The following is a 25,048-nucleotide window of genomic DNA, read 5'->3' on the forward strand; positions in this document are numbered from 1 at the left end:
ACGAGGGGCGCAGCCACGTCCGGCGTCCCTCCGCCAACGCAACGATGGTTTTGCGTGCGTCTATCCATCTGATCTTTCAACAGGTGGTGCACCAGCACGAGGCCACCACCACGACCCGAACAAGAGCTCTGCCCAAGGCAACTTCAAAAGCACCAGTGTCAAGGACAGGGGCCCTGGAAGGGCAGAGTATGGAGTCGGGGCTCCGTTGACTTCCTAGCTGTAGGACCTTGGGCAAGTCATTTAACAAAATGGGGAGAATGGCACCTAACTGCATGGTTGGGAGAAACGAGATACTATTACTGCGTGAAGTGCTTAGAAAAGTGTCTAGCGGACAGTACATATTACCAGTTATTTGTATCAGTATAGGTTTAGGTGGGGGAGTTTAGCTCTAATAGGTTTAGCTCTAATAGGCTTCTAAGAACGACTCAAGAGAGGAAGTCAGGAATTCCAAACCCAGTGTAATTACTGTGAAAAAACATGGTTTCCAACCCCTGAACTTCCCGGTGTTTGATATCATAGGTGGCCCCTAACTATCGCTTGCCTAGAATCTTTCCAATGAAAAGGACTTGTTCCTACTTTCAGCATAGCAAACCAGGGAAGCTAGAGAGGTTGAATTCTAATTCTCAAGTATGTTTCACAAACGAGAAAACAGAAGCCCGGTGAGGTTAAGGAAGTTGCCCTAACTTCACACAGCCAAAACGTGACCCTTGGGAACAGAGGCTAGCAAAGTGAGGTGCAAGAGGTAAATCCAAAGTTTTTGAAATAAAATATTAGCTCGTGTATTTTCCTTATCTCATGATAAATTTTTGCCAATCTGTGACAGTATATGAGTCAAGAAGGCTTGTTATACTTTGTAAGTACTCAGAATTCAGGCTACATGTTCAAAAAATACATGTATTAAAATAGGTGCATGCATAAACTTTTAGCCGCTGGCTTATCCTGAGAGGTCCAGCTCAGGCCCAGGAAGGAAGGCAGACTGTGTCTCTGAGGGCTTGTGGGAGGGGGATACTGGACTGATACAGGGCTTCATTAGCTGGAGGGCCCCATGGGTCCCCCTCCAGACACAGCCCTGTGTTGGCTTCCAGTCCACTTCGGTGGATCTAACTGAACAGCAGAGCCCTGCCTCTGCCCTGCTGTCAGCAGGCATCTGAATGCTTCCTTCTTCTGCTCCAACAAGCATTACCAGTATCACCCTCTCCGCCCCATCAACCCATCTCCTGCCCATGTCTCCAGTTCTACCACTCCCTTCCTACTCACTTTGGCCTGACAAGTCCCAAGCTCAGACCCCAACCCTATCTACCCCAAAGGGCAGTTGAGCAGGATTAAATTTATGCCCAGTGGCACTGTCTGAGCTTTGCCCTCTAGTTTATTAGCTGCATCTGGTAAAGCAAATGCAGGAATTATGGACTTGACCTCAAAAATCCACTTTAAGCCCCATGGCTGGAGGGCTTTATTTTGTTCAGTTCTGTGGTATGCCTGGCCCAAAGGAAGCACTCAAACATCTACTGAAGGAATGAATGAAATGTCATCTCCAATCCCCAAATTGGCTACCCCGGGGTAAAAATTTTCCTCAGGAAATTGAATTCTACCAGCATAGTATCAAACAAGGACAGAGTGAATTCGGAGGCCAATCCTGTTGGAAAGCCATCATTTTAATGAGAACTTCTCCTGTGCTGACTCCCTCCCCTCAGAAGACTCTTTTCCTGTTGAAAGCCAGTACTTTCTATTCCCGAACCAACTCCCAAACTCCAGATATTGCTGTCTTCCATCTGCAGAGTTCCAACCCTAGCAAAAGCATTATGTGGAGGGAGGGTAAAGACTCGACAGGAAAAAAAGCGATGATGACATGCCCCATGGTTCATTTCTGGGTTTCTTCCCAGGCCAATTCAAAACCTCCAAAATACGGTCCAACAGGCTTGCACTTCTGTGACAAACTGTTCACAGACTGTGCCCACATCTCTGACTCAGACCAGGTGTCCTCCCCCCAACATGGGCAAGGCCTGGTGGGGAGGACACCCCCAGCCTTTCCCAATACTAATAAACAGCCCCTTGGTTTGAGCAGCACTGGAGGCGGGCTTGGGAACCATCCACTACTACCGCTGTGGGGCCAGGCCTGTCTCATAGCCCTCTGTCTTCATGTCATTGAGCCCTAGCTCCTCATTTTGGTCAAATGTGCGCTTATAATGCTCCACCTTCATCTCAGGATCATCTTCAGGTGCATACACATTCTGCAAGGTCAAGGACAGACAATCAGTGCCTGTGCCACCCAGCTATCTGCCCCCTCACCCCACCAGGTGGCTTCCAACTCCCGCCTTCCCAAAAACTTAATGAGTTTTTTTATTCTAAAGGCCTCCAATTCCCCATAGCTAGTCTCAACTAGCGAGCAGCAACAGAACCCAACAGAGTCCCAAGAATGGGACCCTCCAGCCCTAGACAGAATTAGGTAACAGTCTGTCTAAAAAACTTTCTATCTGCACCTTCTTATGAAGAGTATAGCAACAGTCTTAATCATAGAGAGACCTTAAACAGTTCTGCCTGACCAACAAAAACTGCTCAGTAAATGTTAAAGTTATTATAAATCACCAGAATATCTCTCCAGTCAGTTTAAAGCCTCTCCGGTGTCCTATTTCAGCCTCTGGACAAGGCACCATTTCTCCTCACTCCACAATTAGATTTGCAAAATGACAACTCCATTGCTAGGGACAAGAGCTAAACTAGAGAAAGAAGGAGCCTAGGAGTAGCTTTTTTTTTCCCCCTCTCTTGACACACACTTACAGTCTCTCCTGCCTGCCCTCACTTCCTTAGGTCTCAAATTCTAAGAGGTCTCAAATTCTAATATATAAGAGGTTCCTTGATAAAGAGCAGTTCATTTAGAATCCCGTCTCCAGCTTCTGGAGAAATAATACATATTCAAGGAAGGTCAGAAAATAGTTCTCTGTTAACTATCAGGGAAGGTCGACCGTACCTGCAAGTAGCTGTTTCCTGCTGGATCATTCATAATAAAGTGGGCCTTCACGTTACCCTCAAGGATCTAAACGAAAGAGAATACAGCACATAAATTTTACATCCCTCCTAGTAGGAAGGGGCTGGTCTACCAGACAAGAACCAACCCAATTTACGTGGCAGAATCCCCAAAAGTTTTAGAAACTGCTGAAATGAGGTACCTCTCAAAGTGGAGCAGAGAAGACCTAAAATAAAGGCTGTATGAAAGTTACTTAAGAAGCAATGTGACATCCTGGATCTCATCTCCCATTCCACATAGGCCCCTTCTCCCTCCACCCCATCAGAAAACTACAGGATTCACACTATGGCCTAGGGGGCGCCAGCCTAGTTGAAGGATGGAGGGACAGGAAGCAGAGACCGGGAGGTTAAGAACGTGTTGTTATTAGAAACAGATGTACATACCCAGCCCTATTCCCACACTCAGCTCTCAGAACACTGCCAGCCAACTAGTCTTCCTCAGGCCAGGAAATGGAATACCCACTGATGGGGTGAGAAGCCCAAGAGGGAAAACCTCATGACACTGGCACTGGGGTTTTATAGCTCAACAAAGAGCTAAGCTAACTCCCCCTACAAGGAGCCCGACATGAGTGAGATTCACCTCCACGCTGGTGTTTCAGCCCTCTGCTTTTAAGTTGACAAGGACTATCAGCTACCCGAGCAAAGCCCCAACCTTTGAAAGACAGAAAGTTAAAAGAAAAAAAAAAAAAAAAAAAAAAAAAAAACTTAAAAGGAAATGGAAACTATGCAAGGAAAATAAAACATCAAAAAAATACAAACCAACATCAACATTCTCATGAGAAAAAAAACACTACATCCTTAAAACAACAGGATGCTACTTGGAAAAGGGAGGAGGGAGAATATTCCAAAACCCGAAAAAAAAAAAAAAAAACCTCTTGGAAAAGTAGTATAAATGAAAAACATGAAAAACCCAACTGCAGCTACTAAAGCGCTCCAACAAAACAAGGGAGAAAACCAAGAAAGAAGAGGACACAGCCTATCGGAAACCAGGAGAATCCCCAACAAGTTGGTTAGGTGTTTAGAAGGTGGCAGGACAGGGTATGTGGCCTCTTGCCCACTGGCACCCCAGGACCACACGCACCAAAGGGCCAGAATCAACTCACCTGGTCTAACTTCTGGCTGAACTCCCGCAGTTTCTCCATCTGGCCAGGATTGGAACTGTCACCCAGTGTGAAGGGGTTCTTGGTCACCTGCAATAATCGGCATCCAAACTGCTAGAATACCAGGTTTGACCATTAAGCTCGTGGGGAATGGCAGGACGGGGCCCAGTCGGGGAAGCCTAGGTCTCCACACCACCATCCTGACCTAGGCGGCCACTGCTAAGAATACAAAGATTAACCTGCCAAGATGACAACTGGCAATATGAAACACAAACTATAAAATGTCCTGACGGCACAAACTCTCGTTCCAGTTTGAAAAAGAAATGCAAAGTATAATTTATAAAAACAAAATGCCTGACGACTGAGAATCAGGTCAGTGAAATGACTGAAGAGAATAAATATATGGGCTAAATCAACACACATGCCTATACATGTTGGGGAGTTTCAGGTTCTGGAAGGACCCTCCTCCCCACATTTTACAGTGAAATGAGTGACTTACCCAAAACTACAAAATGCCTACATTGTTCCAGAGGTAAGCCTGAGAGTTTCCATTCAGAATTTCTCGTCAACTTATCTTCACAGCCCAAACTAATATTTAAGTCTCTCAAAATCAGCTTTAAGGCAAAGAAACCCCCAGTTAAGAGCTCCAAAAACCAGGGCGTGTGAAGCCTTCTAGCCCCCTCCTCACAGCCACACTGATGAAGCGGCCTTGTGCTATACTCAGGCAACTCACCAGTTCCCGGATGTCTTTCAGTAGCCCCTCCAGTGTGGTGAACTTGCCCCCGAGGACGGCCATTCCCAGTTCAAATTCCAGCTCTGGGATTTCCACACTACACGTCTCAGACTGGGAGATGAGAGTCAAATTAGGCTTGAGAACAGAAGCCTCTTAGAAAAAGCTAACCAGAGTCCTCCTGCCAAATTAAAATTGCCAGTGACAGTCTGGGGAAAAACCTGCCCCATTCTCTCCGACTCTCCAGTTAAAGCCAGGCTCATGCCTCTCCGTGTAAACCACAGAAATGGAACCACCCTAATAAAGCGACATTCTGAGTCATGGCTCCAAGTTGCCAAGTATCCTGTCATTAAAGACCAGAGACAAGAGCCCTTACAGACACTAGAGGCATAAAGCTGCCAAGTCATCAGAGAGAATTTATGGGTCACCTTCTGAATCTGTACTGCCTAGCATGGATTACCTCTACTCAGGGATCCTGAAACCCAGGGAAGTTAGGTGGTACCACACGATCCCAGGATGTAATTTTAAAAAGGCAATTTCCCTAGATAGAGACAGCTATGCAAGGCAGACAGACACTTTTCCAAGCAGGATGTTACCTTGAGCACGTCTCTCGTCAAATCTGAGGGATGTGTGATGTGGAAGGTGATCCTGGTGCCCAAGGGTTCTACTGCACCTCCAGATTTCACCTGCACAGACAACAGTGGTCAGGAACAGCAGCAGAGAAGATGGGATCCTCCCCTAGGGCCTGGGAGACCTCAGAAGTGGGGGGGGGGGGGGGGGGTTTGACCTCCAATCAGGCCCACGAACAGCTACCAAGGACAGAGCCTTGTAAACTAGCAGGGGTGGCAGTCACCCAAACCGAAGCCACCAAGAGCTGGCCGGGAGCCTGCCAAACCTTACCCCAAATTGCCACCAAACTCTGAATTTGCCTTTGAAAAAAAAAAAAGAGCGAGCACACCCCTCTCTTCCATATAACCAATCTTTAATGTCTTTAATGAGTTATAGTCTAACTTTTTTTCTTAATTCCCAGTTCCTTCAAGGACTCCTCACCCTGCCTTAAATCCAAGAGAAAGACCCAGCTTCCTCCCACTTCATCCCAAAGCAGATTTAGGACAGATCAAAGTTAAACAGGGGTTACCTCATTGGTCCGATGGCCACAGCTGTCACAATTGGTAGCCATGATGATAACCTCCTTAAAGTGGGGGATTTCTGGAAGACAGGAGTTAAGGAAGTCTGCTTCCAGGATAGCAAGAGCACCTTCTGGGGAAGAACAAATCCAAACCTTCAACACAGTTGCTAGTCCTAGGACTGTAGGAAATAGGTCACAAGCAGTAGCCTAACTCAGGCAGTTCTACAGAAGAAGGCAACGTTGCAACCCACGGCAATCCTTGTTCACAAATAATTGAAGATAGGACTCAGGTCAAACACAGGACCCTAAAACCATGGCCTCATTCTCTCTTTGAACCCAAAAGCCACAGTGCACAGTCTCATCAAAGGCAACATCTTCCTCATCGCTTGGAATAAAACACATGCTTTCCCTGAAGGGAGGACTCCTCCCCAGCCTGCATACACTCTTCGTGCCCGAGTCACAGGAGGAGCACCCCAACTGCCTGACAAAAGATACGAACTAGTTTCATGTTGGTCTGAGCCGGAGCATTGCATTCTGGACAGTTTGTGTTGAACTGCAGCACCTGGAACACAACATGTGGACGGAGGGTGAGCCCAGCTCCAGCTAAAACCACGCAGTAGGTGAATGCGTACGCAGTCGCCGCCCGCGTTGGTGGTGAGGGACTGAGCAGCACCAGTCTCCGCCCACAGCTGTGCTCCCTCCTCCGCAGCAGCCCATGGCACTCACTTCGTTTCTGAGATCTTCCTCTTCTGGCTTCTCCTCTGGTGCCTCAGCCTAGCGTAGCAGAGATACAAATCACACGCTGGCACGTACACCCCAGCTTCCCAACACCCTGCCTCGGAGTGAGAGAAAATACTCTGGCCTGTGTATGTCGGCTGGCCATATGCGTTTAACAGAGAAACCAGGAAGCAAAGCCCCAGTCCACGGAAGAACAGAGCTTAAGATAGGATCACAGTCACCAGCAACCTTTGTTGTACAGTTTATCCTAAGTCTTTTTAAAAAAAATTTTTTTTTTTTTTGCATTTATTTATTTTTGAGAGACAGAGAGAGATAAGAACACAAGTGGGGAAGGGCAGAGAGAGAGGGAGACACAGAATCCAAAGCAGGCTCCAGGCTCTGAGCTGTCAGCACAGAGCCTGATGCGGGGCTCGAACTCATGAATTTGGAGATCATGACCTGAGCCGAAGTCGGACGCTTAACCGACTGAGCCACCCAGGCACCCCTAGTTTATCCTAAGTCTTGACATGAGCTAAGAGACGCACAGACATGCGGAGATAGGGTACGCAGGGCAGCAATGACAAAGGAAGATTCCACTGATTCCAAGCAATCCAGAGCAAGATAATGCCAGAGCATTCTGCCGGCTTCTTCCGTCTACTTACCTGGAGCCCCAGCATCTCTTCCTGTTGTACAGTCCGGTTATAGTGTGTGATCACCAGGGCATGATCTTTCTGGGGAGCATGTGGGTTTTCCACAAAGCTGTTTCCTGAGGGGTCATCGATGATCTGATGGAGGGAGTCATCACAACAAGAAATTACATATGCTCTTCCACCTACCATCAGACCTCTCCGGCACCAGTGGAAAAATCCCAGTCTTAAAGGTCTCTCGTCCCCTAAATCTAGGGAACCCAGAGTTCCTCAGTACTCACCAGAGTGAAAGGAGAGGCCACTCGCTTTAGCTCTTTCAGTCTGACAATGAACTCATCAATTCTTTCAGCTACAGCTTCTTCATTTGCCTGACATGAACAGATGGTAAAAAGCATTGGCCCTGCTGATAGACCCCACTCCCTGTCAATCCCACACCACCTCCATCAGGAAGTCACCACCTGTCTTAGTATAAGTGGGAACAGAGAGACTCAGACTTCACAAGAAGATACAGCATGTAAGTTTGGTTGTGCCAAACAAGATCCAATTTCTCACTCATTCAACCATGTATAGAGCCCAGGCTCTCACGCCCGTTTAGAAATACAACAGTAAATAAACCAGAGTCCTCTCATGGGGCTCCTCAGCCAGTTAGGAAGACACATGACTAAATATGCAATTATATTACTTCCTTTACAATAAATATAAGGTACGGTGGAACGCTCAGGAAGTAGAGATGAACCCAAGGGGATTAGGAAAGGCTCTTCAGAGGAAGTATCATCCTACCTGTCTGAGATGAGGTCTGAATCTACACTGGGAAAAGGGAAGTAGAAAAGATAGTAGATGCAAAATAGACAACATCCTGGCAACTACAGCATCACCATGTGCTTCCCCCAAAAGTTCTCCAACATTTAATCAGAGACAGTTCAGCTACATGGGAAGCTGAACACTCTGGATACATAAATATACGTATACACACATAGCTATATACATATATACGTATATACATATATACATATATATACGTATACATATATATATACGTATGTATACGTATACGTATATATACATATATACGTATGTATATATATGTATATATGTATATACGTCGTTATTGCTTGAGTTGCTGCAATCAGAAAGCCCCAGCTTACCCTTCGTGTGGGCTGATCCTGCTCCAGGCCAGAGATAGCACGGCTGATCAACCCTTCAACGGTGGTCAGGGCTAGTGAATAAGAAAAAAAGACAAGAGAGTCTTGACTATGCTATCAAATGCCTGTATGACTCTGAGCAATTCACTTGAACTCTCTGGGCTTTGATTTCAACTGTAAGATGAGGAGGCCTGGAACAAGGTTCTATTCATTTGTAACAACAGTGACGCTAACATTCTGTAATATGCACATTACAGTCTATCACACTCTACTGTCTCAAGCTGTTTTATCTTAGCTTTCAGTTTATGTTGAACCAATGAAGACCACAGCAATACCACACCCAAACCCATATACTAGCCACCAGGCCCGGCACTAGGGTTCTTGCAAGAAAGCAAGATTGTAGCCAGGCACGAACAATGAACAGTCCAACCACCCTGATCTTATACCTACCTCCCTTCTGAGTGAAGGCAGGAATTTCAAAATCCAGCTCTGGGATGCTTGTGGTGGCAGAGTCCGTTTTCACCACTTCTCTGTTCATGTCCTGGGCAGAAAAATTTTCAGTCCAGAGAGGTCAACAGTACAGCTTCTCGGGAAATACCCAGCAGTTTCTTCCTCTGTCCATAGCAGGGGGTCCGGACGACTCCCACCAAATAGGCCATGCATGAGCCCAGCTGCCCAAATGCTGAGAGTACTATTCATAACAACTACTGCTCATTTCATTCCCTCTGACAAAATAAAATGACAAAGCACTTTCACAAGCCTTATCTGACCTGAACATCTGACAGCACCAACATCATTTTACAAAGGAGGAAACTCAGGCTTGCGCACCTAGAGGTATTCATTCGCGGCCGCGCCGCCTAGACCAGAGCTGTGACTCCAGTCCCCAAGTCCTCTCTTGGACACTAGGCTACCTGCTCTAGGCTCCTCTCACCTCCTGGGTCCTGACGGTCAAAGCGTAGCGCACTCCCTGATCCTGGATCCTGCCTGCCGAGTGGATCTCCGTGTTGTTCCAGCCACAGTGCTCACAGGAAAAGGAGCTCACGATTATTTCTCTGAAGAAGGGGACCTTGGTGAGCAGGAGGCGCGTCGTGCCCTGAGAAAGCAGAAAGCAGCTAGAAAGAACCAACGAAGCTCCAGTTCCCCGCCTACCGACCCGCGGGCGTGCCTCGCCTCCGGGTCTCCAACTGGGCCTACCTGGGTCGCCGACCCCACCGCCCTTCCCCGCTTCAGCTCAACCTCCCGCCGCCCGGGGCCGCGCCCCCGCCTCACGTTGTGGTAACAGTTCATGCACAGCGACTCGATCTCAGTGGGCTGCTGCTCCTCATCCTCGGCGCTGATGGGCCGGAACAAGTGCTCGGGGGCCGGAGCCTGGGCCGGGGCGGGTGAGGGGGCTGCAGTAGCCGCCGCGGCCCCAGGCTCCACAGCCCCGCTAGCCGCCATCGCCACCACGCGCAGCTCACGCCCCCACTTCCGCCTTCCGCTCTTTTCGTGGCCCCACCCCCTTCCGTCACTTCCGCTAGCTGTCGCCCCCGTCTTTTCTTAAAGAGACCGCAGATTTGGGACCCTAGGGAACGGTGTCTGGCAAGGTTTCCTCACTGCTGGGATTCTATGGTCCAGACTTCCAAAGCCAGCCGGATTCAGGCTTTGCCTCCACCTCAGTTCAGGCGTTGCTTCCCCGCAGGACGTCCTCTCAGACCCAGGGCACTGTTTGGCTCCTTCGCAATAGCTCCATCCTACAGGGTTCTAATTATTGTCCGTAAATACAGGAGTCTTGATGGCAAGAGGCTTGGCTTGTCCCTCCGTACCCACAAGGAGGTGCGGTCCAACCTGGGCTCTGGCTCCACTCCATTGTTGGGCCAGACATTTGCTTTGGCTATAGATCCCCCTCCCTCAGTCCCTCAATCCCTCTCTCCCTTTCTGTTCTCACTCCCTATTTCTGTCCTTATAAACACCTGCCCAAATTCCAACCTCAAATACACAGCCCTCATTTTTACTCCCGCCCCCTCATCCCCAACACATCAAACCCCGGCTGACTCACCCCTCCTAGTTTCCTAATTAACAACAAAAACAACTCTTTTTTTGGTAAACTTTCCTTTCTGGTATCTCCTCTCCCTGGGCACCTCTCCTCCAGTTCTGTTGCTAAATCTAGGGTGTCAGGGAAGAGGTCCAGCCTGTGGGTATGATTAGGCCAAATTCATATGGGGTACTGAGAACCCTGTGCCAGGCAGGCTGCATGGGGAGGAAAAGGTGTTGGACAGGACATTCCCAAAGGTCCCAGACGGGGTGTATTTACCCTTTCCTCTTCCCCCCACTTCACCCATCCCCAATTTCAAGTTCCCAGAAGGATCTACGAGGACATTTGTTGTCCCTGAGTGAATGTGTACATGGGGAGCAGGGGCTTAAGATTTGGAAGTCCCAAGAAAAGGGTCCATCATAAAAAAGCCATTCAAAATCTCGAACAGCAGAAGCAAGGGAGACAGGCCACCTCAGGAGCCTGAAATTCATGCACACTATCCTGTGATAAGGTTGGCGAACAATGCACGTGCAGAGGAAGGGTCTGTAACCCAGGCCGACACCCAGGCATGACAGACAGCAGTCATCTAAGGCAGGCCTAGCTAAAGCCAGAACCCTCTGACAGACCTGGACTGGGAGGGGGTCCATGAGACAGAGCATTGAGGGACTTGAATGAGTGATGGGTGCGAGGCCACTGCTTTCAGACACAGCCCAAATAGTCACACCAGACAAATATGCATCCACCATACACTTCTATTTCATCTGAATCAGAAGTCTAGGCTTCAGCCTGGGAGTCAGAAATGAGGGGCCCCAGATGGAGAGAACACAGAGTAGGCTTCCCTGTGGGTTAAAGAAGCCCACAGAGTCTGGAGGGTTTGGTCAGCTGTTTCCATGTAGAGCTATATAAGGAAATACAGGCTCTGCTCCCTCTCATCACAGCCCCCAGCACCTGTACCCACCGGCATCAGAGCCAGCAGGGGTATAGACACACCTTCATATGCTCTTACATATTTTCCTCCCTTTTCCCTTTCCATTCCCCAACAGAGGCTGTCATGGCAGCCCTGGCGAGAAAAGAGCTCCTGTCTGTAGACCAGCTGTAGCAGCGGCCACCAGGCGGCCAGAAGTGATCGGAGTCAAGTCCCAGGAAGAAGAGGCACAGGCTTCCGGCACCATGGCAACAGGCTTGCACAAAATTACCTGCACACAGAATGCCTCTCTCCCTCCCCACTCCCACCATCCTGGAATGGAGCAACTTATGAGGATTCCCAAATGAACACGGGAAGCTGGGTTTGCAAAGCCTGGTGAGTATAATGCATCCGGATGGGGGAATCGCCAAGAGGCTGAATATTCCAGGAACAACAGTCCCTTTGGTGGCCACGCCTATCCTGTGCAGGGCCCTCCACCCTCTGCCCAACAGGCCACTGTCAAGGACTGAGCCACACCTGGTGGGGGCTCAGATCCTGAGCTCCGACAAGAAGCCTGGAAGTGGGCCTGGACAAGTAGACAATCAGGGCTCCTCTTGATGGCCGAGACCATGGTCATGAAGGCTATAGTTGATGTCTTCCCACAGGTCTTCGAGACGGGCCTGCATCTTGCTCAGGGCCTTGCCACTGTCGGCTTGGAGAAACTCTGGGGCGAAGGCACTGTGACCTGGAGGGGGCGGCGCCAGCTGCAGCTGGACCTCCTCGGTCTCCCGGTCAATGGCACGGGTGAAGTCGGCGATCTGCAGGAAGGTGTCGTGGCGGAAGGCCTGGAGTCGCTGACGCACCTCCTGGGACAGCACCTGGGGGTCCCGGCTGGTCCCTTCAACCGCGCCATCAGCGCGGGCGCCGGCAAAGGCGCTGAGCTCTTCCCGCAGCTGGTCCAGCTTCTGCTGGATGCGCGCGTGCAGCGCCTTGGCCTTGAGCGTGAGTTTGCGCGAGAGCGACTGCACGCAGCGGCTGAGGCGCGCGGGACTGGCGACGGCGTGCGGGGCCACGCTGCGGTGCAGCTCCTGCACGTGGCGCCCGATGCCGCTCACCAGGCGCTGGGCGTAGGGGTGGAAGAGCGCCTGGACGCGGCCCGTGTGGTGCGCCACGAGGTTCTGCAGCTCCCGCAGCAGGCCCCGCGCCTCGTCCACGCCGCCCAGCAGCTGGGCCTTGGTGCCCTCTCCGACCACGCGCAACTGTTCCTGCAGCTCCTGTACGCGCAGCGCCACCTGCTCCATCAGCTCCGCGGTGTAGGGCTTCAGCTGCCGCCGCAAGCCCTCCAGGTTCCAGCCCACTTGCTCGTGCGCCTCTGCCATGTAGGGCTCCAGGCGCGCCCTCACCTCCACCAGCTCCTCCTGCAGCTGCCGCCGCACGTCCGCCGGGTCCTGGGGGAGCGCAGGAGGCTCCCTCGCCTGCCCACTGAGAGGGCCCAGCTTTTCCAGGAATTTGTCTATATTGCTGAGGTCTTGCTCAAGGCTGTCTTTCAGGCTCCTGGGGAAGGGGACAGACACGCAAGTCGTCAGACTTCTAGCCCCATCATGGCCTTTGCTGCGGACACATCACTCACTGATCATCTGCGGAAACCGAGGATGCAGGGCGGTGGCTCTAGTCCCACCTGCGGGCCAACCACACAACCCCCCGCACGGAAGTACGAACACGCACGGCACGTGCACATCCACACCAAAACTGCGCCCGGAAACACAGAGGCACCCGGACTCTTGCGTATTCCTTTCATTCTGGGAACACGGGGGGTGGGGTGGGGGGGTCCTATTTGCAGCTCCCGGGTCCCACCCCTCAGCGGACAGGGGCAGCAGCCATCAGTGAGAGCAAGGCGGACGTGGGGGCGCTGCTGCTGGCAGAGGGGGCTGCACAACCCAGGAAGTCTGGACGGGATAAAACTAGCACAATTCGGTTCCTCTGTGCCAGTGAGGACTAAGGAGGTTGAGGAATCAGAGGCGGCACACCACAGCTCAGCTGTCTCCTCCCTGCACCCACACCCCTTGTCCTACTAGCCACTCACGTGGGTTCCCATGCCAGCTTCTGCCGCTGGACCTGCTCGGCCTTGCCTTTGTCCCCGCTGCTCTGGCTGAAGTAGTCCCAGAAGCCTTTCTGTGTCTGGGCACTTGCAAGCGCTGTGGACAGGGATGTGGTAGTTAGGGGCTGTGTTTCCTTCCCCAGGGTGGATGGGGGACCATCAGTCCAGCCTCCACCCACCGCTCCGCGTCGAAGTCGGGCCGAGACCCACCTGGGAGCAGAGCCAAAGCCCAGGTCAGAAGTGCAGTCATGCTGGCCATTATCTACTCAGAAGGAGGATGAAAGGAGGCCTGGTTAGGATGAAGAAGCCAAGGAAGGGACATCTCCCAGATTTGCACCAGGGGACCCTGCTCCAGGGGCAACCTGCCCCATCTGTTAACCCTTCCCTGGGGTGTGTGGAGCACAAGGCTCTTGGGGCTGACGAGGGCTGATCTAGGTGAGCATGGCTGGGAGAGGAAAGGGGGGTTCGAGGAGGAGGACTTCTTTATCACCTGGGCCACACAGCATGGAGTGTGGAGCTCTAACTGCTTTGTAAAGCCCCACCCCCACCCCCCAAGCCCCCAGGAGCAGCCCCTTCTGCCACCGCCCACCCCCTTGCTCACCCACCTTCCTGCCTCCCACCGTATGGTACACCTTATGGAGTACCCCACGGGGGAAGAAGCAATCCTGCCAGAGTGCTCCGAGAGGATGCCCCTGGTCCTTACTTTCTGCCCCCAGCTCTCTGCTGAGACCCCTGCAGTCCCCTCCCTTGGGACTCTCACCCACATCCCTCCACCCAGCCTCTGCTCACCTGCTCGGTTCTGGGCACAGAGAGCAGACATTCAGCTTTATACTCCAGGGGCCTGGGCCTCTGGCAACAGTTGCCCTGAGTAAATACCACGTGGAGGTTCAAAGAAGGATGACCTCAGCTGCCTCCCAGCACTCACCTCCTGCCCTTCCCTGGCACCCAGAGGGTTAATGAGTGCCCTGGTTTCAGGGGGGCTCTCCAGCAGAAGAGTGAGGAGTAAGGCCGAACTCCTCACCCAGTTCCCCCCAAGCCCTGTGACCTTCAACCGTCCCAGTGACCAGCCAGCTGGCCCACCAACAGAGAAGAGCCTCTCTGCTAAGGGCCCTGCTCTTACTCAACTGCCCGAGGCCCTGTGCCCCAGCTAGACAGGGACGACGTCCAGGGGCCCGGCAGAACCTGAGCAGCTCTGGCCGGCTCCATCACTGGCTACTCAAGCAGCCTGGCGAGAGCCAGATTTATAGAGTTAAGGACACTCCTATCCTCCATGAAACAATCCTGGAACTGCTGGGAAGTCAGATGTGACAGGGGGAAGATGAGATGGTTAGAGGCCCCTGGGTCCAAAGAATTAGAGCAAGAGGAGGATTCTTCCCACAGGAATACTCCACCCACAGGGCTTCGGAGGAGGGGAAGCCAGAGAGCCCAGACCTTTGTCTGACGTCACTCCCACTCCATAGACTTAGCCACGCATTCCTGAACTCCTGATTTTTTGATCCTAAATGTACCTTGAATCGGCCCCCTCTCCTCCATTTCTACTACCAGTCACATCACAGCCCCTCTTGCCTCTCACCTCGATCACATCCATAGCCTCAGACAAGTCTCTCTGCCAAAGTCCTGCCTACTCAGTGTATTCTCTGCTGTGGCTCATCCCAACCCAGTCTGGTCTCATCTCCTACCACACAACACCCTTGGCGTTCTCCAAGCACACGGTCTCTTTCAGGACCCTCAGCCTTCATACATGCTGTTCCCTCAGTTTGAAATTTCCTATCCCTTGGTGAACTTATGTTCTCTCTCTCTCTCTCTCTCTCTGTCTCTTTTTTTTTTCCAGACTTAGTTTGTATGAGTTAGGATTAGTTAGAATTACAATCCCACTTTTGGGTATACACCCAAAAGAGTTGAAAGCAGGAATTAGAGCAGATATCTGCATGCCCATGTTCATAGCAGCATTATTCACAACAGTCAAAAGGTGGAAACAGCCCCAACTGTCCATTGGCAGATCAGTGGCTATGCAAAACGCGGTATAGATACACAATGGAGCATTATGTAGCCTTAAAAGGGAAGGAAATTCTGATATATGTTATAACATGGATGAATCTTGATGATATTACGCTAAGTGTAATAAACGAGACACAAAAGGACAAATCTTGTATGCGTCCACTTAAATGGAGTACTTAAAATAGGCAGAGGCCGAAAGTAGATTAGAGGTGACCAGGGGCTGGGAGAGGGAGGACAAAGAGATAAATTGTTGAATGGCATAGAGCTTCTGTTTGGGAAGATGCCAAAGTTACTGGTGGTGGTTGCACAACAATGTGAATGTACTTAATACCATTGAATAGTTGTGCACTTAAAAATGATAACTTTCAGGGTGGCTGGGTGGCTCAGTCGGTTAAGCATCCGACTCTTGCTTTTGGCTCAGTTCATGAGCTCATGGCCATGGGATGGAGCCCTGTGTAGGGTTCTGTGCTGAGCGTGGAGCCTGCTTAGGATTCTCTCTCCCTCTCTCTGGCCTTCCCCATTCTCAAAAATAAATAAATAAACATTTTTTTAATGATGATTTTCATGTTATGCATATCTTCCCATATATTTTTTGAAAAAGCATTTTTCGTACTCTATTGGTTTTCGGAGAGGCTATGATATAAAACATAGCTGCACTATAGTTTCTGTTTGCAAGTTAGTACCATCACCACCCCTTCCAAGGTCTTGTCCGTAATGCAGAAGAGACACCTGGAGCCATATTTCCCAGAATCCCCTTTCTCCCATAGGCCTAGGTTAGAGTCGGTGTGAGAGGCAAGAGGAGAGACTGTTACTCTTCACTGGTAGTTGCAGGAAGATGCATAGGCAGACAGACGGGTTTTAAGACAGCTTCGGGAAGACCTTGTTAAGAAGCACACCCATTGGTTTCACAGACTAAGACAATTAGGTGAGCTTCTCATTTGTAGCTACTAACAGGTGAACTTTTTTGAGCGTCTCTCCTTCAAGCACAAGCTGAGACGGTCACTCCTCCAGCACTTCCAACAGCTTTATCAACCTTTAATTCTCTGTATGAAAGCCTTTCATACTTGAAATACATAGAGTGGCTTCTGTTTTTTCTGACTGAATCTACATTAATACAATAGGTGGATACAAGACACACTCGTGCTTCCCTATTTGCTACCATCGTATGGTTTTAGTTTCTGTAACATTTGGGTTGGTTGGCGGTCTTTGCACATGTGTATGTGTTACAAGCTTTGTGGGTGGAACCATTTGAAATAATGGTAGACAGCAAACAACTCCTAACAATAAAGACAATTCTTTTTTTTTTTTAAGATGTTATCCTTATTTTTAAAATTTTTTAATGTTTATTTATTTTTGAGAGAGAGTGACAGAACGCGAGCAGGGGAGGGCAGAGAGAGAGGGAGACACAGAATCCAAAGCAGGTTCCAGGCTCTGAGCTGTCAGCACCGAGCCCAACGTGGGGCTCGAACTCATGAACCACCGCGAGATCATGACCTGAGCCAAAGTCAGAGGCTTAACTGACTGAACCACCCAGGCGCCCCAAGAATAAAGACAATCTTACATAAATACTATTATCACACCATGACAATTAACATAATTCTTTAGTGTCACCTAACATATACTGAATATTCAAATTTTCCCAATTCTCCCAAAATGCCATTTGTATCTATTTTTTCCTTTTTTATTTTTCTTTTTAAATTCAGGATCCAGAACATCATATCAGATTGTCATGCCTCTATGGTCTTTTTGCATTTAGAACAGTACTCCCTAACCCTTGACATTCACTTCTTTCAAAGAGTCCAGGGGAGATGTCTTATTAAATGTTCTGGATTTGACTGTTTCCTTATCATTACATTCAGGTTAAACATTTTTTGTTTTGCATCTTTGGATGTGAAAACAAGTTTCCTACAAGCCCTTTCTTACAGAAGAAATCAGCTACTACATGTAGATGGGATATAATCTTTTTTAAAAATTACGGTTTTTGCCGTCCTCAGATAATTGATTCAAGCAAGGATCATCAATGACTGGTAAAACCATAAGGTGAAAAATTATTGGGCAAAGGGATGCTCACATGCCTTCAAAGTATCACCCCACAGATGGGTGACTCACCAATTACTAAGATGTGCTTTTACAATGAAGAAATCTGGTGGATCATTTTAACCAACTGATCAAACTTAGCGTCACCAAATAGCGGGAAAACCTAACGTTTTGTACCCCCAGATGTGGTGAAATGAGGAGGGCCCAGCTATGAAATATTTTAAACCAGATAATTTCCACATGAACTTGTTTGCATTTCCTTTTTCTTCATGTTTCTTTGTTGCTTAGTATCTGATGTTCTCAGCTGAATTTTTAGAAGAGAATTACCCATTTGGGTTTTTTTTTTAATCCAGGAATTGCCAACATAATCTGGATATCAAGTAAAAACAATTTTAAAATGTGTATTTGTAAAGATTAAAAGGTACCTTATTCTTTAATGTTCTGTATTAGCAGTTTTGCTATGAACACATGAAATACACAAGTATATGGATTTCAAATAAAATCTCAACATGCACCAAATGAGAAGATTTCTTAGGCAGTCTTCCTCATGCGACCTGTCATTTAAAGGGACATTAGTGACTCCTTACTCTAAATACAGAATTTCCAGACTTATGGAGTTACCTCTTAATAAACGCATCCCAAACTGAAAATGGTTGTGGTAAGTCAAACTTGTTGCAAACTGTCCTCCTTCAGTCTTGTCTTCCAATAACTCAGGTGTAAACTGAGATGAAGCAGTTGTTACTCAGTGTGACCGCAGTTCCCAGGTTCTGTCTCAGAACACACCAGGGACGGGGTAAAACAGAGTAAGCATTCATGATGGATCCATTTTATGTGGTTTATAGTGCTCTCACCAGGCCTAAATGGAAGTCTGTTTAAAAAACAATAGCAAATATATACCTCACATGCACTAAAAAAAACCCCAAAAGGTATTTAACATGGCATTGAAATAGCCAAGCATGTTTAGTAGTGACCTGTGCAATCTTTTTTTTTCTTTGTCTTGAAAGATGTATTTGGATTATTTGTCAAAAAGAAAAGTAATTAAATAGGCCATCTAGAAGTGGAAAAATATAGTCATTAAAATGAAAAGAAAATCATGTGTCTACAGTTGGAGAAAGAATTAGTACACTAGAAGGTTGACGTGAGAAAAATCACCCGGAAAGAACCATAAAGAGAAGGAAAATATGAAATGGAAGGTAAGAGACATGAAAGACAGAATGAGAAGGTCCAATACATGCCTACCAGGATTTCTACAATGACAATAGAGAGACTTTGGTAGAGGCAATATTCCAAAAAAGACAGCTGAGAAATTTTCAAAATTGAAGAAAGATATGACCTGAATTCTCAGCTGCAGGAAGCATCCTTGAGTCTTGAGTAGGATAAATGAAAACAAAATCCAGACCAAAGCACATTGTCATGAGTGTGAAGAACATCAAAGACCAAGTAGCTTAAAATCAACCAAAGAGAAAGGACTACAAATGAAAATGGCCAAACCGACAGCTGATCTGTCAGTACTATATCTTCAAAAAAACCAAAGGTAAATTAATGGCCAACCAAGAATTATACTCAAGTGAACTATTATTATTTAAATGTAACAAGTTAACTTCCGAGAAGAGCCTAGAGCATTGATCACTCATAAATCCTCACTAAAAACGAAAGAAAACTCAGAGAGGAGTGGGGGTACAAATAGACACAGAGGAAGGAATGAAATTACTAAATGTTTAGGTAAATTGAAAATGTGTTCGTGATTTTAAATGACTTTCTATAAATGTGTGTTATCTATTTAAACATACATACACTTAAAATTACTTCTTTGCAACTAAAATTTGATCCAGTATTGGCAACTTCATACAGTCCAACCTAACATAAAATACCTTTAAATGTAGTTTAGTCTTATTCCCTGCTGTGTTTCCGGTGCTTAGAACATCGCTTGTCACATGGCAGGGGGCCTCAATAAATATGTATTGCTGAAGGGATTACTTTGGAGGAAGTGATATAAACAATGAGGAATCTCAAATATCAGACCAAAGAAGCCTAGAAAATCGGAAAGCAGAGATCAAAGTTAAAGCATTCTACAGTCTTTGCATTATTCAGCAAGAAGATAGGGATATTGATTATCTTTTAGACTTTGTTAGGTCAAGCAGGAATATTAAAATTTTAAGGATAACCCATTAAAAGAATACAAAGGATGTATAGCTTTCAAACTAGTATATGGGAATGAGACTAAAGAACATCAGATTGACTTTTAGGAAACGATGGTGGATTGATTGCATGCATTAGCCTGCAGTCTTTTCTTGAAATCCCAATAAAGCCGCATTATAGGGGACTTTAAAAAATGCATAAATTCACAAAGAGAATAGGAGACAGGATATTTTGGAAGTTGGAAAGCTTCCATGTGCTCAAATGGGCATCTTTTTAGATACACCTAGAGAGATGAGTTTTACAGCAGCATTGGAGAAACCCAAGAAACCCCCTGATTTGTACCACTGAATGCCCCGAAAGTTCAGACATAAGAGGTGATAGGTCTTTCTAGAAACACAGATGACAATGGAGCTAAAGATATGGCAAGTGGCTGCAAGTCTGTCTGAAAAGCAGATGTCCTCCCCAACTTCACACAGCTGGATTACTGACCTCCCCCCAAAGCAGCAGGAAACCAGATGTTTATTCCCAGAGAGGGTAAGAGGGGTCTCTGGCCTGGAGAAAACAAGGTATTACTGGGGCCAGCATTCTTATACCCCAAAAAAAGAGGATTTAAGTAAAACTTTATATACTAAATTATGAAATGCCTCCCTTCACATCACCTTTCTCTTTGGCCAAAATGTTGGTCATTTAGACCTTATCCTCCAGGAAGGAGACTAGAACATTCTCCTGAGAAATATGACTACACCAAGAAAATAGGCAAAAAGAAACACTTTGGGGGTTCTTTGTGGTCAAGACGGTCCATCCTAATGTGACTCATGGATGCAAGGGTTCATATCACCTTCATTTTTTTTCTTCTATTTTACTATGAAAATTTTCAACCATACAGAAGAGTTGAAAGTACAGTGACCATCCTTAAACTCACCACCTAGGTGAGTTTATTAATTGCAAATTAATAATATAGTAATTAATATTTTGCTATGTTTGCTTCCTCTCTCTATATATATGTATTTCATATGTATGCTTGATTTCTGCTCCCTAGCCTGCTTCCCTATATTCCAAATTTACACAACTGGGTAAGAATCTGGGGGTAAATTACTGAAACGTATAGAAAACCAAATAAACCACAACAAAAGACAATTATTAACTGCAAGTAGAAAAAAAGTACTGGAAAAATTACCATTATAAACCACATATGAATAGCATATACATAATCATGATAATATAAATACTGGCTATGATATTGTAGTTTGAATAAGACCTATGATATAATAGAGGCAACTGGGTTGATCAGTGGGTTAAGTATCTGACTCTTGATCTCAGCTCAGGTTTTGATCTCAGCTCAGGTCTTGATCTCAGGGTCGTGAGTTTAAGTCCTGCCCAGTGTGGAACGTACTTAAAAAAAAAAAAGACCTATGATATAATAAATTGGAAGGCAGGGGACAGGAAGTGGTGTGTGTGTGTGTGTGTGTGTGTGTGTGTGTTGTTTGTAAGGTGTGTATATCTGAAAGAGAACCCCATTTTCTTTGGCCATAGTGGACAATCATAAGCCTAAAGATAAGATACACCTAAAACTGGAAAATCAGAGAGTAATAACATAGAATTTGCTAAGATCCAAAAGAGGTTTTTGCAGAGTGGAAAACGGGGATGAGCTTCAGGATTTTTTACTTTTTTATCCCAACTTGGAGAATTGTTTGATTCTTTAAACTGTGTAGTTTGATAAAATAAAAACTAAATTTAAAAGTGCATACAATTATTTTTTAAAGGAACATAACAAAACCAGTAGAAGTGCGAGCAGAAAGATAAAAGGTGGAAAAAAAAAACCCATGGTAAATAGAAGATACAAAATAATATGATAGAAACAAATCAGTAATCACAATAGAAGGGGATAGACTAAACCAGTCCATAGAGTATCAGCTCTGGAACTACATTGTGTGGGTAACAATGCTGATATGGATTAGCTCTGCGACCTTCGGCAAATTACTTAACTTCTCTGTGCTTCAGTTTCCTTATTAGCAAACTGGGAATAATTATAGTACTTCCCACATAGGTTCTGTGAGAAATAAGCACTTTAATATATTAACAAATGAAATCAAAATACTGAGAGCAAAGCTTGGCACGTAGTAAGTGCTGCATAAGAGTTTACTCTTGTTATTGGTAACAATTAGATTTATAAAAATTAGATGTTAAAAAATCCCAGTCATTTACTACGTAAAGGGGCATAATGAAACTATAACATCAAAGAAAAACTAAAAATATGGCAGAGGAGAGGGACTTTAAAAAGACATACGAGACAATGGGGCACCTGGGTTGCTCAGTCAGTTGAGCATCCTGCCTTGGCTTAGGTCATGATCTCGCAGTTCGTGGGTTCGAGCCCCGCATCGGGCTCTGTGCCCGGAGCCTGCTTCAGATTCTGTCTCCCTCTGTCTCTGCCCCTCCCCGCTCATGCTCTGTCTCTGTTGCTCAACAATAAATAAATGTTAAAAAAAAATTTTTTTAAAGACATACCAGACAAAAATAATGAAAAGAATGAATATATAACAATATAATATCAGAACATGTAAGCTTGGGGGCAAAGAGGATTAACAGAAAGAAAAACTTTATCAAGGATAAAACATTTACCAGGACCATAAAACTTAACATCATACCCTCAAAAAACATAAACCAAAACACTGCCGAGGCTCAAAGAGAACTCAACACATTTGCTGAGAGATTTTAGTACCATTTTCTCAAAATGGATAGAATCACAGAAAAATAAGAAATGTGAAAAACAGGCAATAAACTTGATGTGGAAAGAACCCTGTACCTCAGGAAATACAGAATCCTTACCATAACTGCATACACACTAGGCCTCAAGGGAAATCCAAGTATTGTTTTTAATAGGAAAATAATAATAATATAATAAATAATAATAATAATTTAATAATACATAATAAATTTAAAATTTTTTTTAAAAGGAAAGAAAAACAACCTAAATGTCCATCAGTAGACGGATGGATAAATTCTGGTATATTCACAGAATGGAGTACTATATTCGCTGGTAACAATGAATACATTATATAGAGAGAGACAGGGATATATCCCCAAAACAATGTAAAGTGAAAGAAAGCTAATTGCAAGACGATACAAACAATTTTATATTGTTTACATAAATTCTTATGGCATGTGAAACAGCACTGCTCATGATTTGTACATACATACTTATGTATGAAAGAATAAAACCGTGGATGGAAGGGAGACTCATCAGCCTCAGGCTCATGAGAGCTCTGAGGGAATGGAAATGGATGGGGGGAGGAACAACAGGGACTTTTGCTCTATCTGCCACATTTTGTTTCTTTTTTATTTTTTTTTTTCAACGTTTATTTATTTTTGGGATAGAGAGAGACAGAGCATGAACGGGGGAGGGGCAGAGAGAGAGGGAGACACAGAATCGGAAACAGGCTCCAGGCTCTGAGCCATCAGCCCAGAGCCTGACGCGGGGCTCGAACTCACGGACCGCGAGATCGTGACCTGGCTGAAGTCGGACGCTTAACCGACTGCGCCACCCAGGCGCCCCTGCCACATTTTGTTTTTTAAAAAAAAAAAAAAAAAAAAATTCTAAAGACAAAAACATTAGTGTTTGTCAAATCTTGGTAAAGAGGGCGTGGGCATTAGTCATACTATCCTGTGTACTTTTATGTGTGCTTGAAATAGTTCATTAGGAGATTTTAAAGAGAAGCAAGAAGTCCTCCGCGTCAAATGGCTGGAGAGAGAAAGGAAGGTAAAGGCTGAGTGAGGCGTATCCCTGGGTTTTGTACATGAGAGGCTCCCGTGAGCCCAGCAGAAGCAGAGGCGGTGGGTCGGTGGATGCAGAAGCGCCAGGCCATGGAGACCTGAGCAGAAAGGAAGAAAGGAAGGGACCTGAGCATCCCTGGGGTAGCTGCTTTGGGGAAGGGGACAGAGACTTGAGCAGGAACTCACAGAAGGCTGACCAGATCCTAGCCACGGGCCCACTGAGAGCTGGAGGCCTTGACTTCACAATAGTATAAATTGGAGCAGGATTTTCTCTAACGGGGCTCCACAAGGTGAAGCTGGAAAAGCAGAAGCCGGCTTGATTCTGGATGAGGTTTTGCCGGAGGAATGAAAGAGAAAGACAGGGGATCTCAGGGAATCTCAGCAAGAGACTTGAAGCACTGGGCAGGGTGGAGGGTGAGGCCAGAGCCCAGGAGTGGGGTGAGGGAGGCAGCGAGAAAAGAGAGGGCTGGTAATGTGCCTGGCAAGGGGGATGCTGGAGAGAAACGTGCTAGAGGCAGAGCAGTTCAGGTGTTTGGTCACCTGAAATGAGATGGAGGAAAAGGATGCCAAAATTGAGGTCAAGGAGCTGAGAGGGGAGCATTTGGCTGCATTTTCCACATGGATTTGATATCCCTTGCACAAAGGCAAGCTCCCAGAAGAGATAGATGCTCAACTAGGAGCCAGGCACACAGTCTCCATGCATGTGGAAATCAGCACTAAGCGCAAGTAGGGAGTGTAGCCAGATAGAACCAGCCTCAAAGATTTAGGGGTCTGGAAACAGCGGCCGGGCCTGAAGAACACAAAGGAAGGCTACAGGGAAACCAGGTGTCCTGAGCAAAGACCAGCTTCCAGCAAAGGCCAAGAAGTGGAGGCTGAAGACAAAGGGGTTTGTTCCAGAGGGTGAAGAAAGGAAGAAGCAATATGCATGGCAGGGGTAAAGGCTTGGAGGCAGGAAGCCATGCCATGGTAGCATGGTGGGCGGGGGGGGGGGGGGAATGAGGGAGGGCTCCGTCTGGCCAGCACTCAGCAGCGGAACAGCCTGGGAAGAAAGCCTACGAAACACCTGCAAGTGTCCCTGCCCTCTGAGCCCAATAGGATTTGAAAAACTTGATCACAGTGACTCCTCTATTGAGCGCCTGCCATGTGCCCAACATTTACCTTTAGTACCTGTAACGCTCCAAAGTAGGTATTGTTATCCTCATTTTACTTACAGAGAAACTGAGGCTCAGAAAGATTCGGTCACTTGCTCAGGGTCTTGCCCTGCACCAATCCCAGGTCTGTCTGACTTTGGAGTCCATGCTCAATGCACCACCTCACGCTGAGGATGAGAGAACCCTGCTCCTGGGACTGGAACCACAACAGCCTCTACACTCCTTGCTGGGAGAAGCCAGGAACCCACTGTGCTCAGTAGAAAGCCAGATCCTGCCCCTTCATCCCAAGGGGTTTACAATTTGGGACAAAGAGGGCTGTTGAAACACGGGGAAGCCAGGGTCCGTGTGTAAGCTGATGTAGACACAGGAACAGCGGCTCAGGGCCAGCCAGGGGAAGGACAGCCAAGCCCAGGGACACCTGTCAAGTTACCACAGGGAGTGGAGTCCACC

At 47.0% G+C, this 25,048-nt stretch overlaps 2 protein-coding genes across 3 annotated transcripts; both read right to left on the reverse strand.

The window, feature by feature from the left end:
* Positions 1-1,630: 1,630 nt before the first annotated feature.
* ZPR1 (ZPR1 zinc finger) lies at positions 1,631-9,952 on the reverse strand. The gene is made up of 14 exons (XM_030331429.1): positions 9,756-9,952; positions 9,418-9,579; positions 8,937-9,027; positions 8,490-8,560; positions 7,626-7,712; positions 7,360-7,482; positions 6,707-6,754; positions 6,476-6,542; positions 5,990-6,060; positions 5,448-5,537; positions 4,855-4,965; positions 4,125-4,211; positions 2,966-3,031; positions 1,631-2,228 (listed from the first exon to the last, which is right to left on the reverse strand). Exons 1-14 carry the CDS (start codon positions 9,924-9,926, stop codon positions 2,094-2,096), a joined length of 1,380 nt encoding a protein of 459 aa, XP_030187289.1. The 5' UTR covers positions 9,927-9,952; the 3' UTR covers positions 1,631-2,093.
* A 1,835-nt stretch (positions 9,953-11,787) lies between these two features.
* On the reverse strand, positions 11,788-24,799 carry APOA5 (apolipoprotein A5). 2 transcript variants are annotated; one of them, XM_030331430.1, is made up of 4 exons: positions 24,659-24,799; positions 13,713-13,764; positions 13,488-13,599; positions 11,788-12,958 (listed from the first exon to the last, which is right to left on the reverse strand). In XM_030331430.1, the coding sequence occupies exons 2-4, from the start codon at positions 13,759-13,761 to the stop codon at positions 12,007-12,009; spliced, it is 1,113 nt and encodes a 370-aa protein (XP_030187290.1). In that variant the 5' UTR covers positions 13,762-13,764; positions 24,659-24,799; the 3' UTR covers positions 11,788-12,006. The 2 variants fall into 2 exon arrangements, with proteins under 2 accessions (XP_030187290.1, XP_030187291.1); XM_030331431.1 differs by lacking the exon at positions 24,659-24,799 and adding an exon at positions 14,292-14,388.
* Positions 24,800-25,048: the final 249 nt, after the last annotated feature.

Source organism: Lynx canadensis, chromosome D1, assembly GCF_007474595.2.
Source record: "Lynx canadensis isolate LIC74 chromosome D1, mLynCan4.pri.v2, whole genome shotgun sequence".
In the NCBI taxonomy this organism is placed as follows: domain Eukaryota; kingdom Metazoa; phylum Chordata; class Mammalia; order Carnivora; family Felidae; genus Lynx; species Lynx canadensis.

Coding starts and splice junctions, on each gene's coding strand:
- ZPR1 (XM_030331429.1), bottom strand. CDS start 9,926: ATGGCGGCTAGCGGGGCTGTGGAGCCTGGGGCCGCGGCGGCTACTGCA. Junction 6,755..7,359: donor AAGAGATGCTGGGGCTCCAG/GTAAGTAGACGG, acceptor CTGCTACGCTAG/GCTGAGGCACCAGAGGAGAA. Junction 6,061..6,475: donor GACCAACATGAAACTAGTTC/GTATCTTTTGTC, acceptor CCTGTCTTCCAG/AAATCCCCCACTTTAAGGAG.
- APOA5 (XM_030331430.1), bottom strand. CDS start 13,761: ATGGCCAGCATGACTGCACTTCTGACCTGGGCTTTGGCTCTGCTCCCA. Junction 13,600..13,712: donor GGCTTTGGCTCTGCTCCCAG/GTGGGTCTCGGC, acceptor CCCTGTCCACAG/CGCTTGCAAGTGCCCAGACA. Junction 12,959..13,487: donor AAGCTGGCATGGGAACCCAC/GTGAGTGGCTAG, acceptor CCCCTTCCCCAG/GAGCCTGAAAGACAGCCTTG.